A 14,039-nucleotide genomic window follows, 5' to 3' on the forward strand; every position below is an offset into this window, starting at 1 on the left:
GCAGTATAAGCAAGTCCCAAATACATAAAGAAAAACTAACAGAATTAAAATGATAAAGCCTGACACTATTTTTTAAATAAATAAATAAATTTATTTATTTATTTATTTGTATTTTTATTTTTGGCTGCGTTGGGTCTTCGTTGCTGCGCGCGGGTTTTCTCTAGCTGTGGCGAGCAGGGGCTACTCTTTGTTGTGGTGCGTGGCCTTCTCGTTGCGGTGGCTTCTCTTGTTGAGGAGCACGGGCTCTAAGTGCATGGGCTTCAGTAGTTGTGGCTCTTGGGCTCTAGAGCGCAGGCTCAGTAGTTTTGGCGTGCGGGCTTAGTTGCTCCGCGGCATGTGGGATCTTCCCAGACCAGGGCTCGAGCCCGTGTCCCCTGCATTGGCAGGCGGATTCTTAACCACTGTACCACCAGGGAAGTCCGAAAAACTGACACTATTAAAGGGAGAAATATTTCAAGCCAATAGCAAAAGGTCATATATTGTATAATTCCATGTCTATGAAATGTCCAGGATGAGCAAATCCATATAGACAGAAAGTAGATTAGTGGATGCCAGGGGATGTTGGGGAGGGGAAAATAGGGAGTAACAGCTAACATATACAAGATTTCTTTGTGGGGGGCGTGACAAAAATGTTCTGGAATTAGATAGCAATATTGGTTGTGAAAATACTAAGAACTAGTGAATTGTACACTTACTTTAATCGGTGAATTTTTTTTTTTTAATCTTGTAGAAGTTTTTATTTCAGTGATTACAAGAACGCAGTAAATGGAAACTATGCTGGTTTACATTAGGCATGCACCTCTACCTGAAACTGCTGTTAGTTTTTGACTGGCCTAAATCTTTATAACTTATTTTTGCATTAGGCACATCTTTAAATTTTTTTGGACCCTGACATACAGGGTAAGTTAACTTCTTCCTTGTGGCAGTTTAGTATGAGAATTATGTTCGCTGGCTAGATTCCTTTAACTAAAGGCCTCTAAGACTCTCAGGCTACCTGTACTAGCTCAAGACTGTACTTTATATATAGATATAAAGATGATAAAATAAAATAAAATAAAGCTTTTGGGAGGTCTGACGTCTTCTGCCAGCGTTCAGTGGGTGTTCTGTAGGAGCAGTTCCACGTGTAGATGTATTTCTACTGTATCTGTGGGAAGGAAGGTGATCTCCACGTCTTACTCTTCTGCCATCTTGCCCCTCCCTCCCCCCAGGAATATCACTTTTAAAGGAGAAGGTATAAACCCCTTGGTTATATGAACTGGAGATTTTAGTAAGAAGTCAATATATTTTTTGTTAGGCACATGTTATGTTAGGCTGTCTCCCTGCACAGGACGCAGGCGCCTTGAAAATGGAAATCATATCCCTCTATAGTACGTCCCTCTTCTTTCTGCTTTGCAGTTTGCTGCTCCACTTGTTCAACCCCACTTAGTAATAACCTATACTTCCCTTGTTCCTGTTTTCCCATCTGGAAAACAGACAAAAGGCAACCAAACAACGCAAAGGTCTCAACAAATAAGGGATATCCAAAACCAGAGATGGCCAGAACTTCTGTATCCCTCATGAAACCTAGTCCCGTGTTCAATACTTAGGTATCATTAATACATGCGTGTTGACTGACACAGTTTAAACTCAATTCTTCCACTTCCCAGTTTAGTTTTAGTCCTCATACAAAACCTGATCATCAAATTCCTTAATGCTAGGAATCACAGTGAAAAATAATTTCTCAACTGACTTCTGTCAGATGAGTGAGAACTAAGGTTAATTCAGTGTATCTGAAGCATAGACAGTGAGGGCACAAGTGGCACAAGATGGGGCTAGAGAAGCAGAGAGGATTCTAGACCACGCAGAGTCTTAAAGGCCAACACTGTGTTTTCTATTCTCAAAACAATGTTTGTGAGCGATGTTTATGAGCAATGTTCCAACTTGCTTTGAAGGTTTCTTGTGTGAAGAATGGATTGGAAGGAAACAAGATATATGGACACTAGTTAGGACCTAATCGCAACAGACAGGCAAGTTCAGTATTAGAATGTTGAGGGAGAGCTGACAGATTCCAAAGAAATTCAGGAGATAAACTGAAGCGGGCTTAATGGGGTATGAGATGGAGGAAAGGAAGGTCTTAGGGAATTAAAGGGTTTACTGCACACATGAGCAAAGTCTCAAAATTAATCATTTGAACGTACAGAGGTAGATCTCCCAAATGACACCGGTTAGGAAGCAACGGTACGCCCTTTAGAATTCCTAGAGACAACACAAATCAACTGTTTCGATGGAAAATTCGGCGGGACCGGTGCGTTTTTTCACTCCAACTTAGTTCCAAATTCCTATTACTCACATTTTCTGTGCCAAAACAACACAGCTGGAGGAACTGAAGGGGATTCCGTTTTGGTAATTAAGGAGTGGCCCTAACACTGACAGTCCCATCTTAAAAAGCACTCCCTCTGCATTTTACCCGAGGAGCAATGGCCAGAGCCTCCCTTTGAAAACGATGGGCAGAAATCAGAACATTACACACTGTCCCTTTCAGCTACTGTGAACTGAGCCGGGAGACGACCAATATCCCCTGGCACAGCACGGACGGGCCAGCGCGCGGGGGCAACAGGGACAGGAGACAGCACAAGAGACGAAGCCCAGGCCCAGGGGCCAAGGCCTATTACCTTTCCGGCATGTGCAAAACATAAAACAGAAGCAATATTGTAACAAATTCATTAAAGACTTAAGAAGAAAAAAAAATCAGATGCTAAAGTGCATACTCTAACCACTATACTATATTGCTTCTATAAAACAAGCACTAAACCTCAGGTACAGGAAAAATCCCTTTTCGTGTCCTCACACCTAGGTCAAAATTACAAAGAGTTATTAATTCAGGAGACAGAAAGAGAAGGAGTAAATCTGAATGAATCTGAGTCAGAACACAGTGTTATAACCTTAGGTAAATTCCACAATACCCATGCCTCAACATGGCAAATTCCACAATATCCATGCCTCAACCTCCCTATCTATAAAGGAGTTAACCACACCAGCACTAACCATTACTTGCCTCCTGGTAGCTTGTGAGTGTTAATTATTATTTGTAAGAAATACACAGATCATCAGTTGAAAGAAACAAGGAAAACTACAGCGTTATTATTATTGTCTTGTTACTAGAGCTAAACACCAGAAATCAACATAAAGAAGTTATGTACACCAACAATGTAGGGTTTGAATATGTACTTTGAAAGGCAATCATATAATTAGTTGTTTTACCTCTGATTGCTTTTCCTTTTTTTTTTTTTTTTTTAATTTAAAAAAGCAATACAGGGACTTCCCTGGTGGTTCAGTGGTAAAGAATCCGCCCTGCAATGCAGGGGACGCGGGTTCGATTCCCGGTCGGGGAACTAAGATCCCACACGCCGCGGGGCAACTAAGCCCTCGCGCCAAACTACTGAGCTCGCACACCTCAATGAGGTAGCCCACGTGCAGCAAACTACAGAGCCCACGCGCTCTGGAGCCTGCACGCCACAACTACAGAGCCCACGTGCCACAACTAGAGAGAGAAAACCCGCACGCCACAACTAGAGAGAAGCTCTCATGCTGCAACGAAGAGCCCGTGCGCCGCAATGACAAAAAAGATCCCACATGCCTTAACGAAGGTCCCGCGTGCCGCAACTAAGACCCAATACAGCCAATCAACCAATCAATCAATCAATCAATCAAGTGGGGCAGGGGGAGCAATACAGGAATTTCCCTGGCAGTCCAGTGGTTAAGACTCCAAGCTCCCAATGCAGGGGGCACGGGCTCGATCCCTGATTGGGGAACCAAGATCCCACATGTGGCACAGCGTAGCCAAAAAAAAAAAAAAAAAAAAAAAGCAACACTTACCATACGGCATTTACCCCAGAGAACGCATGTTCGCACAAAAAAAGGTACACAAATGTCCACAGCATCTCTCTCAGTAATAGTCAAGAAATGGGAAAAAACTCAGATGTTCTTCAATGGGCAAGTGATTAAACAAACTGAAGTATAGCCAAACCATGGAATACTACTCAGCAATTAAAAAGAAAGCGGCACTGGGACCTCTCTGGTGTTCCAGCGGTTAAGACTCTGCACTCTCAATGCAGGGGGCCCAGGTTCCATCCCTGGTCAGGGAACTAGATCCCGCATGCTGCAACTATATACCCGCACAGCCAAATAAATAAATAAATATATATATTTTTTTTTTTTTAAAAAAAGGAGCACTATTGATTCATGCAATTTGGATGACTCTCCAGGGAATTACATTGATTGAAAAAGGCCAATCCAAAAGGTTACATACTGGGAATTCCCTGGTGGGCCAGTGTTTAGCACTCAGCACTTTCACTACCTGGGCTGGGTTCAATCCTTGGTCGGGGAACTAAGATCGCATAACCGGCAGCGCAGCCAAAAACAAACTTTTTTTTAATTAAGAAAAAAAAAAAAGGTTACACACTATATGATTTTATTCACATAGCATTCTTTTTTTTTAATTAATTAGTTAATTTATTTTATTTTTGGCTGCGTTGGGTCTTCGTTGCTGCGTGTGGGCTTTCTCTAGTTGCGGCGAGCGGGGGCTACTCTTTGTTGCAGTGCGCGGGCTTCTCGCTGCGGTGGCTTCTCTTGTTGCAGAGCACGGGCTCTAGGCACGCGGGCTTCAGTAGTTGTGGCACGTGGGCTCAGTAGTTGTGGCTCCCGGGCTCTAGAGCGCAGGCTCAGTCATTGTGGCGCATGGGCTTAGTTGCTCCGCGGCATGTGGGATCTTCCCGGACAAGGGATCAAACCCATGTCCCCTGCAATGGCAGGCAGATTCTTAACCGCTGCGCCACCAGGGAAGTCCCACATAACATTCTTGAAATGACAGGTTGCCAGGGACAGATAGGGCCGGGGGACTGGGAGATGGGCCATCTTCCCCAGGGGCTATTTTCCCTTGATCATCTGCACAAAAACTTTAGTGCAACTTTATCCACTGCACTATCAGATCATTATGATTTGGTGGGGAGTGGGGGAGCAGCAGTGGCTATAAAATGGCATCAGGAGAGATCCTGTGGGATGGAAATGTTCTGTATCTTGACTGTGTCAATGGCAATACCCAGGTTGTGACAGTATACTATGGTTCTGTAAGATGTTACCATTGGGGAAAACTGGGTAAAGGACACACAGGACCTATCTCACTATTATTTCTTACAACTGCATGTAAACCTACAATAATCTGTAAACAAAAAGCTTAATCAGAAATGAAGGCAACACATGCCTCTTGTAACAAGTAAAACAATAGCCTGTGGTCAATCTCTTTCTCTACCCGTCCCATTCCCTCCCTCTTGAGATAACCATGCAAACTCACTGCTCATACAAACAGGCATGCATTTAATACTTTCTGTTTACTGTATCAAAATGGGATCATACATACTACATTATTACCCTGCAGCCTACCTTCTTCACCCATCATCCCTATATCATAGAGACCTTAAAAAAAAAAAACTATTTTAAGTGCCAAGCAGGATGGCAGGTATAGAAAATTTTCTGACTAGGGCAAATCTGACAAATGTTTACCGTGCTAATGTGCCATAGCTCAGCCAGGTGCACTCAGTGAGAGCATAATATACAAGTAGCATTCTAAAGAGATCTGCAAAAAATGCAAGGTCTTCAGCAGCTCTTCGAGGATCCCATCCCCCTCTCTGCCTCCTCCATGGAACCATCCCATGGAGGTTTAACAGTTTAATTCCATTTGCCCCCTCCTGCTGTTTGTGCTTTTGTTGTATACTTCTGTTCTACATCTCCACAAGACATTATTATTGTCATTTATTTACAAAACAACATATAAATATAAAGGTGTATGTACCTGGGTATATGTACATATATATATTAAACACACACACAGACTTTAAGTGCTCTTTGCTCTTTCCTGCAGTTCTGTTCTTTTTTTTTGGGGGGGGGGGGCAAGTTTTTATATTGGTAAAGTTCTGTACTACTAGAAATATAAGATTTGAAAAGAAAAATGAGACTTGAGGATTATCTGTGGAGCTTATCCTCATTCTCCTGCTGACGCATTATGTGTTTATAATTTGAGAACTGCAGATAAATACAAACTGGTCTTCTCCATACTTGCTCACTAAGGAATTCCTCATTTCTAGGAAACGTCTATTTCAAGGAAAGGAAACAAACAAAAACACCTAGTGCACTAGATGATTAAAAGGTACACATTTTATAGCCTGAGTTCGAGAAAAAAATTACCCAAGAAACGGCCTTTTTCCCTAGGAGCCAGCTTCTACTAGGGGAGTCTAGGGTTCTCTAGGCAAAGAAAAAAAACTTGCCAGTTTAAACAGAATAACAGAAACGTTCAGCCAATCAAATATACAGAACTCATCACTTGCAGTGAGGAATGAAAGGCCTGTATCAACAGAAAAAATAAATGGCACAGGCAATGTCTGGAACAGAAAACAAACAGGAGGTACTTTAAAAAGCCAAAATTGCAAAGACAGATTAACAGGGTATGAAATTACACGCCGGGCAATGCACCTGTTAAAGGAAAAGAGGCGCACACCAAGTCTGAAGTCTTAAGAATTCGGTGTTTAACATTACTTCTGCATGCTGCCCAGCAGGAAACTCGGGTCCTGGCTTAATCCACAACGCACACTTCATTTAAGGAGGTGAACTGCTTGGTCTGACTCAGTTTCTTATTCTGTAAAATGAATGCAACACAGCTGTCGTGAGTCGCCAAAGAATTCTGCACAAACGCTTTGTAACTCCAAAGTGCTGTGCAAATCAGAGCAGCCCTTCTCTCCTTCACATTCGTTTGACTTGGAATTTCAGAAGTTTAGCTGAAAATATAGACGACTCGGAAGCAAGGGACTGAGAGTGACCCACACAGGTGGACAGAAATGCAAAAACTGGAGCACCTCATACAAACCACAAGAGAACACGTTCACGTGCACACGTTATCAGTAACAGAAAACGCCACCGGTAGCAACCGTAAACCACTGAGAGGACCAGCAACGACATGTGTCCAAATCCAGCCGGCAGCACAGCCTCGTCGGCGGCAGTGCCTTAAACACAGCTCCCCGCACTCCGCGGCCTAACAAGATCCACTTTTTCCAAAAAGTTTAGCAACTTGCCAAGTACGCTGGCATAGTTCACCTTTTTTAATTGCTAAGCAAACATGCAGGAGAGTTGAGACAATCAAGGGAATGTTCAGCCTTCCTCAAAAATAAGATCCAGGAAATTCACGTTTTGCTTGAACAGTTTCATGTCTAAAACTGATCACAAACCTCTGTTTGATGTTGTTTTCTCGCTGCTGGCCAATGAGCCCGGGAAAGACAACGAATTCTTTTCAAACAGGGAGGGCTCTCTGCACTCTTCAGCTAAACCAGCGAGGCTTTACCACCGTCACGTTTAAAATAATGAGGAGGACGCCTCGATGGAGTTTACCGGGCTGCGCTAATCACGAGGGGCCTCGGGCGCCCAGGGCGGGCCCCAGCGCCGGTGGCCGCGGGACCGGACGCCCTCCCCGGGACCCCCCCAGGACCCCCTCCCCGGGACGCGGCCGCGGGACAGGACGCCCCCCAGAACCCCTGACAGGGACGCAGCTGCGGGACAGGACGCCCCCCAGAACCCCTGCCCGGGACGCGGCTGCGAGACAGGACGCCCCCCAGGACCCCTGCCCGGGACGCGGCCGCGGGACACGAAGCTCCCCCCTCCCCAGGAACCCCTCCCCAGAGCGCGGGCCTCGCCGCCGTCACGCGGCACCCGCCGCGCTCACCGCGGGCCGGGAAACCCCTCAGGCCGACTGACCCCCGCCCGCCGCCCAGCCTCCCTCCGGCCCGCGCCGCCCGCCGCGCTTACCGCGTTCTTCTGCATCATCTTGTCCATCTTCTGGGCAATGCGGACCACCTCGTCCTCCATGGCCCCGGCAGGCCTGCCCCGCGCCGGGCCGCGGGGGACGGGAAACGAGCGGAGCTGGCGGGGCGGCGGGTAAGCCCAGGCGTCGGCGAGGGCCCTCAGCAGGCCTGACCGAGGCGCTTCCTCACTCACGGCGACGGCGACGGCGGCGGCGGCGGCGGCGGCGGCGGCGGCGGCGGCGGCGCTCCTCACCCGCAGGCAGCGCCAATCCAGCTCACAGCTCGCGGGGGCGGCGCTCCTCCCCCGCAGGCAGCGCCAATCCAGCTCCCAGCTCGCGGCGGCGGCGGCGGCGCTCCTCCCCCGCAGGCAGCGCCAATCGAGCTCCCAGCTCGCGGCGGCGGCGGCGGCGCTCCTCCCCCGCAGGCAGCGCCAATCGAGCTCCCAGCTCGCGGCGGCGGCGGCGGCGGCGCTCCTCCCCAGCAGGCAGCGCCAACTGAGCTCCCAGCTCGCGGCGGCGGCGGCGGCGGCGCTCCTACCCCGCAGGCAGCGCCAATCGAGCTCCCAGCTCGCGGCGGCGGCGGCGGCCCTCCTCACCCGCAGGCAGCGCCAATCCAGCTCCCAGCTCGCGGGGGCGGCGCTCCTCCACCGCAGGCAGCGCCAATCCAGCTCCCAGCTCGCGGCGGCGGCGCTCCTCCCCCGCAGGCAGCGCCAATCGAGCTCCCAGCTCGCGGCGGCGGCGCTCCACCCCGCAGGCAGCGCAAATCGAGCTCCCAGCTCGCGGCGGCGGCGGCGGCGGCGCTCCTCCCCAGCAGGCAGCGCCAACTGAGCTCCCAGCTCGCGGCGGCGGCGGCGCTCCTCCCCCGCAGGCAGCGCCAATCCAGCTCCCAGCTCGCGGCGGCGGCGGCGCTCCTCCCCCGCAGGCAGCGCCAATCGAGCTCCCAGCTCGCGGCGGCGGCGGCGGCGCTCCTCCCCCGCAGGCAGCGCCAATCGAGCTCCCAGCTCGCGGCGGCGGCGGCGGCGGCGCTCCTCCCCCGCAGGCAGCGCCAACTGAGCTCCCAGCTCGCGGCGGCGGCGGCGGCGGCGCTCCTCCCCCGCAGGCAGCGCCAACTGAGCTCCCAGCTCGCGGCGGCGGCGGCGCTCCTCCCCCGCAGGCAGCGCCAATCCAGCTCCCAGCTCGCGGCGGCGGCGGCGGCGCTCCTCCCCCGCAGGCAGCGCCAATCGAGCTCCCAGCTCGCGGCGGCGGCGGCGGCGCTCCTCCCCCGCAGGCAGCGCCAACTGAGCTCCCAGCTCGCGGCGGCGGCGGCGGCGGCGCTCCTACCCCGCAGGCAGCGCCAATCGAGCTCCCAGCTCGCGGCGGCGGCGGCGGCGCTCCTCACCCGCAGGCAGCGCCAATCCAGCTCCCAGCTCGCGGGGGCGGCGCTCCTCCACCGCAGGCAGCGCCAATCCAGCTCCCAGCTCGCGGCGGCGGCGGCGGCGGCGCTCCTCCCCCGCAGGCAGCGCCAATCGAGCTCCCAGCTCGCGGCGGCGGCGCTCCACCCCGCAGGCAGCGCCAATCGAGCTCCCAGCTCGCGGCGGCGGCGGCGGCGGCGCTCCTCCCCAGCAGGCAGCGCCAACTGAGCTCCCAGCTCGCGGCGGCGGCGGCGGCGGCGGGAGCGGCGGCGGCGGCGGCGACGCTCCTCCCCCGCAGGCAGCGCCAATCGAGCTCCCAGCTCTCGGCGGCGGCGGCGGCGCTCCTCCCCCACAGGCAGCTCCAATCGAGCTCCCAGCTCTGTTCTTTTTTTTTTTTTTTTTGAATTTTGAGATTTTTCATTTGAAGTAAGTCTTAATGCTATTAAATTCACAAATATGCTAATTTAAATACCCAAGTCTATTATCTAAGACACACATTGCAAACACAAATATCTATTCTCTCCACATGTCAGAGCCCATTCATTTCATGGTTTGGAAATGGGGAGAATAGATCCCCTTAAACTGCAAGTCAGCAGGTGTTTCTTTACAGTTAACTTCAGCAAAATTCATACAAAATATTAATTAACAATGATCTTCTTGTTAACTCACAAGGAAACACCTTCAAAGCTGCATTTTGTTAAAGTTTCTGTACTAAAATGTAGAAAAACTGAACTACACAAATATTGAAAAGTTAAAAATTCCTTAATTTTTTATTCCTGGTACCACTACCACAATTTACAGGGCAATATACCTGATGTAATGAAAAGAAAAAGAAAAAGACAAAGCTACAACAGATAAAAGACCTCAGGAATGTACATCTAATTGACACTCCATTGCATTAATCAATAGCTGCACTTTTTGCAAACTGTGGCTAGGACAGTCCTGAGCAAGAAGGGTTTCCTGTTTAAGCTGCAGTAACTTTTCTGACTATGGATCATCGTTCCTTCTGTGGCAGATTTTTACAGTTCCTCTAATGCATTCGGGACGACTGTCTCAAAGTAACCTGCAGCTTTCCTGACACCTCCTCGCTCTCTCTCCTGCCAAGAACTGTAGCCCTTTTCTTGTGAGTTTTGAGAACCTTCTGCTACCATATCCACCACTTCCACCACCAGATCCATAACCACCACCATAGGGACTTCCCGAGCTTCTTCCACCAAAACTGCCTCCCTTCATGGGTCCATCATTTGATTGCTGTTGTCCACTATAATTTCCAAAATCATTATAGCTCCCACCACCACCATAGTTACCTCCAAAATTTCCTCCTTCATTGTAACCATCATATCCTCCACCACCGCCACCATATCCCCCATCTTGGTTTCCATATCCTGGTCCACCACCACCATAGCCTCCTCTACTACTGTAACCAGGACCACCGCCATAGTTACCACCGTCGCCTCCAAATCCGTTCTATCCACCATCACCTCCTCCATAACTACCTCTGCTGCCACCACCTCCACCACCATAGCCTCCTCTTCCACCAAGTTTCCACCACGGCCAAAGTTACCTCCACCACCTCCAAAGTTTCCTCCACGACCCATAAAGTTGCCAGATCCACCTCCACGACCTCTTTGTGATCCAGCAGATTGCGTTTCTTCTTTAGGAAGGGCCTTTTTCACTTCACAATTATGCCCATTAATAGTGTGGTATTTCTGAACAACAATTTTATCAACTGTATCATGATCATCAAAAGTTACAAAAGCAAATCCTCTCTTTTTTCCACTCTGCCTGTCTTCCATAACTTCTATGGTTTCAATCTCGCCATGCTTTTCAAAGTAGTCTCTCAAATTACATTCTTCTGTATCTTCTTTAATACCACCAACAAAAATTTTCTTCACTGTTAGATGGGCACCAGGCTTTACAGATCCTCTCTAGAACCAGCTCTCTTTGGTTCCACTACACACCCATCAACCTTGTGTGGTCGAGCACACATTGCTGCATCCACCTCTTCAACCCAAGAGTAAGTCACAAAACCAAAGCCCCTGGAACGTTTTGTTTGGGGGTCTCTTATCACCACACAATCTGTAAGTGTGCCCCATTCCTCAAACTGTTCTCTTAAGCTATCGTCTGTAGTTTCAAAGCTCAGACCACCAATAAACAGTTTTCTCAACTGTTCTGGTTCCTTTGGATCATGGCCCTCCTCCCCACCCCCCCCGGCGGCGGCGGTGGCGGCGGCGGCGGCGGCGGCGGCGGCGACGGCCGGAGTCGGGCTGGGGGCGACCGGGCGGCGGTTTTACCTCCGTTTTGAGACCGGACTCGCCTCTTCCAACTCGAGTTCAATATGGGACGGAGAGGCCAGCTCTGTTCTATGTTGGGCCATTTTACTTCAGCCTAAAAAAATTTCTTCTAGTATTCCCTAAGTTCTGCTGGGGATCAGTTTTCTTATTTTTCATTTATCTGTATTTGATTTTTTAAAATTGATTCCAATTTTCTGTTGAGATTCTCCATATTTTAATCTATTAATCCCCATCTTTTACTCTCAATATAGTCATTTTAAAGTTCTGTGCTAACTCCAGAATCTGAATTCCCTCTAAATCAATTTTTCTTGTTTTGTTTTTTTTTTTTTTTTTTTTTGTCTTAATTTTTAGTCACTTTTTCCTGCTTCAGGAATTTCATAATTTTTGATTGTGTGCTGGACATGGTGAATAAAAAATTCATAGAGACTGAAGATGCTATTACTTTGAACCAGAGAAGATTTACCCCTTTCTCTGTTAATCAGAGTGGCTGATCATTTCAGTCATTTCAGGAATTTTACTAGGTCAGAACTGGGTTGGAGCTTTACTTGTCTCATCCTACCTATGATTTTTCCTGATTTGTGGCCTCCCTGGATTTTTGCTGTGAGCCTGACAGGTCTTTGATTCTTCAATAAATACAGTCAGTTATTGACTTCAGTCTTTCAGATGTTTGAATTCAGCTCTTTAGGCTCTCAGTTCTCACAGCTTCAGAGTATGGCAAATGTAAGGAGAGACCAGCTATGTATTTGTTACCGTTACACTTTCTCAATGAAAATTTGTCTCATAAACACTGAAACATTGCAGATGATTTCACTTTTTCTGACTCAGCCCCCTTCTTGGGGATGGCACTTCTGGGTTTTTACTGTGAGTCTGGTAGGTCTCTGATTCCTCACTTTGGAAAGTTCTCTCCCTCAGGCATTAGGTATTTAAGCTTCCTGCTTTCTATAGGTTCAAAAACTGGCAAATGTCTTGAAGAGGAGACCTAATGATTGTCACAGGCCCCTTTATCTAGCGGGATTTGGTTTGTTCGTGCCATGACTGTGCAGGAAATTTCACTCTGCTTTCTTGGCTCAGTCCCCCATCATCCTGTACCACCCTGACACTAAGGAAATGTCCTGTGGGGGAAATCGGCTTGACATTCTGCTAGATTTCACTCCATCATGCCAGCAAATGAGTTCATCAAAAGGTATGGTGATTTCTCTTTTCCAGTGGAGTATGTCTCCCTACACCAAACCCCTGCTCCAAATCTCTAAATGTCCCTCTCTAGCATACTAGTTGATATTGTTTCTTGATTGCTTCCTTAGCTCGATGATCCTTTATTCAAGTTTGTTTGCTCGTTGCAGCAGGAGTGATGGCCTGTGCCTACCTAGTGCAGGCATATTATTATGGAGATATGGCTTTGGTCCCAGACACCACAATAAGGAGAATATCATAAGAAAGCAAGTCACACGAGTTGTTTGGTTTCCCAGTGCATGTAAAAGTTATGTTTATGCTATACTGTAGTCTATTAAGTGTGCAATAGCATTATGTCTAAAAAAAGTACATATCTTAATTTGAAAGCAGACTTTAAGAATGCTACCCATCATCTGAGCCTTCAGCAAGCTGTAATCTTTTTGCAATAGTAACATCAAAGATCACTGATCACAGATCATGTAACAAGTATAATAGTGAAAAAGTTTGAAATATTGTGAGACTTACCAAAACATGACATAGAGACACGAAGTGAGCAAATGCTGTTGGAAAAAATGGCACCACCAGTAGAGCTGCTTGACACAGGGTTGCCACAAACCTTCAATTTGTTACAAAAAAAAAAAAAAAAAAAAAAAAAAAGCATTATCTGCAAGGTACAATAAAGTGAAGTGCAATAAAGTGAGGTATGCCTATATATCCTGCCTCAAAGTAGAAATCCTATTTAGATCACCTTTAATTTCTCTCTATGATATATTAATAGTTTTCTGTTCAGGGTTCTTACATTTTTTATTACACTTATTATTAGGTATATGATGTTTTGATGATAATGTAGATGGCATATTTTTTAGTTTTTAATTTTATAACTTTTCAGACACAGAAAAATGTTAGTGGAATTTTTTAATGTTTGGTCTCTTATCTGGCAACTCTTCTAAAAACTAACTGATATTCTAATAAGTTATCTGTAGATGGTTTTGGATTTTCTGTATCCTTAATTATATCAAATATGGAAAGTGACAGTATTATTTCTTCCTTTCTTAGCCTTATATTTCTGATTTCTTTTTCCTGCCTTACTGCTAATGCCATTTAATACTTTTACTAACAGGTTGAATAGAAAAGGTAAGAGTTGGCATTCTTATTTTGTTCCTAATCTTACAGTGGACATTCTCCACATTTCACTATAAATAGGATGGTGGCTCTAAAGTTTTTTGTAGTTTCCCTTTGCTATGAGTTTTTAATCATACATAATTATTGAATTTTATCAAATGCTTTATCTGACTATACTGATATGATCATATACATTTTCTCCTTTATTTTATTCATGTGGTGCATGACATTTATTGATAT

At 47.3% G+C, this 14,039-nt stretch overlaps 1 protein-coding gene across 1 annotated transcript in view; it reads right to left on the minus strand.

Moving 5' to 3' along the window:
- The window catches only part of LOC309654006 (uncharacterized protein), a gene marked incomplete at both ends in the record, with an annotated part of 50,846 nt that extends 37,636 nt beyond the window's left edge, over positions 1-13,210 (minus strand). The window contains 3 exon segments of the mRNA XM_082478685.1: positions 10,881-11,137; positions 11,140-11,480; positions 13,203-13,210. Coding sequence (XP_082334811.1) covers positions 10,881-11,137; positions 11,140-11,480; positions 13,203-13,210 — 606 coding nt within the window.
- Between the last annotated feature and the right edge of the window lie 829 nt (positions 13,211-14,039).

The sequence above is a fragment of the Balaenoptera physalus genome, assembly GCF_965194825.1.
Source record: "Balaenoptera physalus genome assembly, contig: HAP1_SCAFFOLD_1638, whole genome shotgun sequence".
NCBI classification, from domain to species: Eukaryota; Metazoa; Chordata; class Mammalia; order Artiodactyla; family Balaenopteridae; genus Balaenoptera; species Balaenoptera physalus.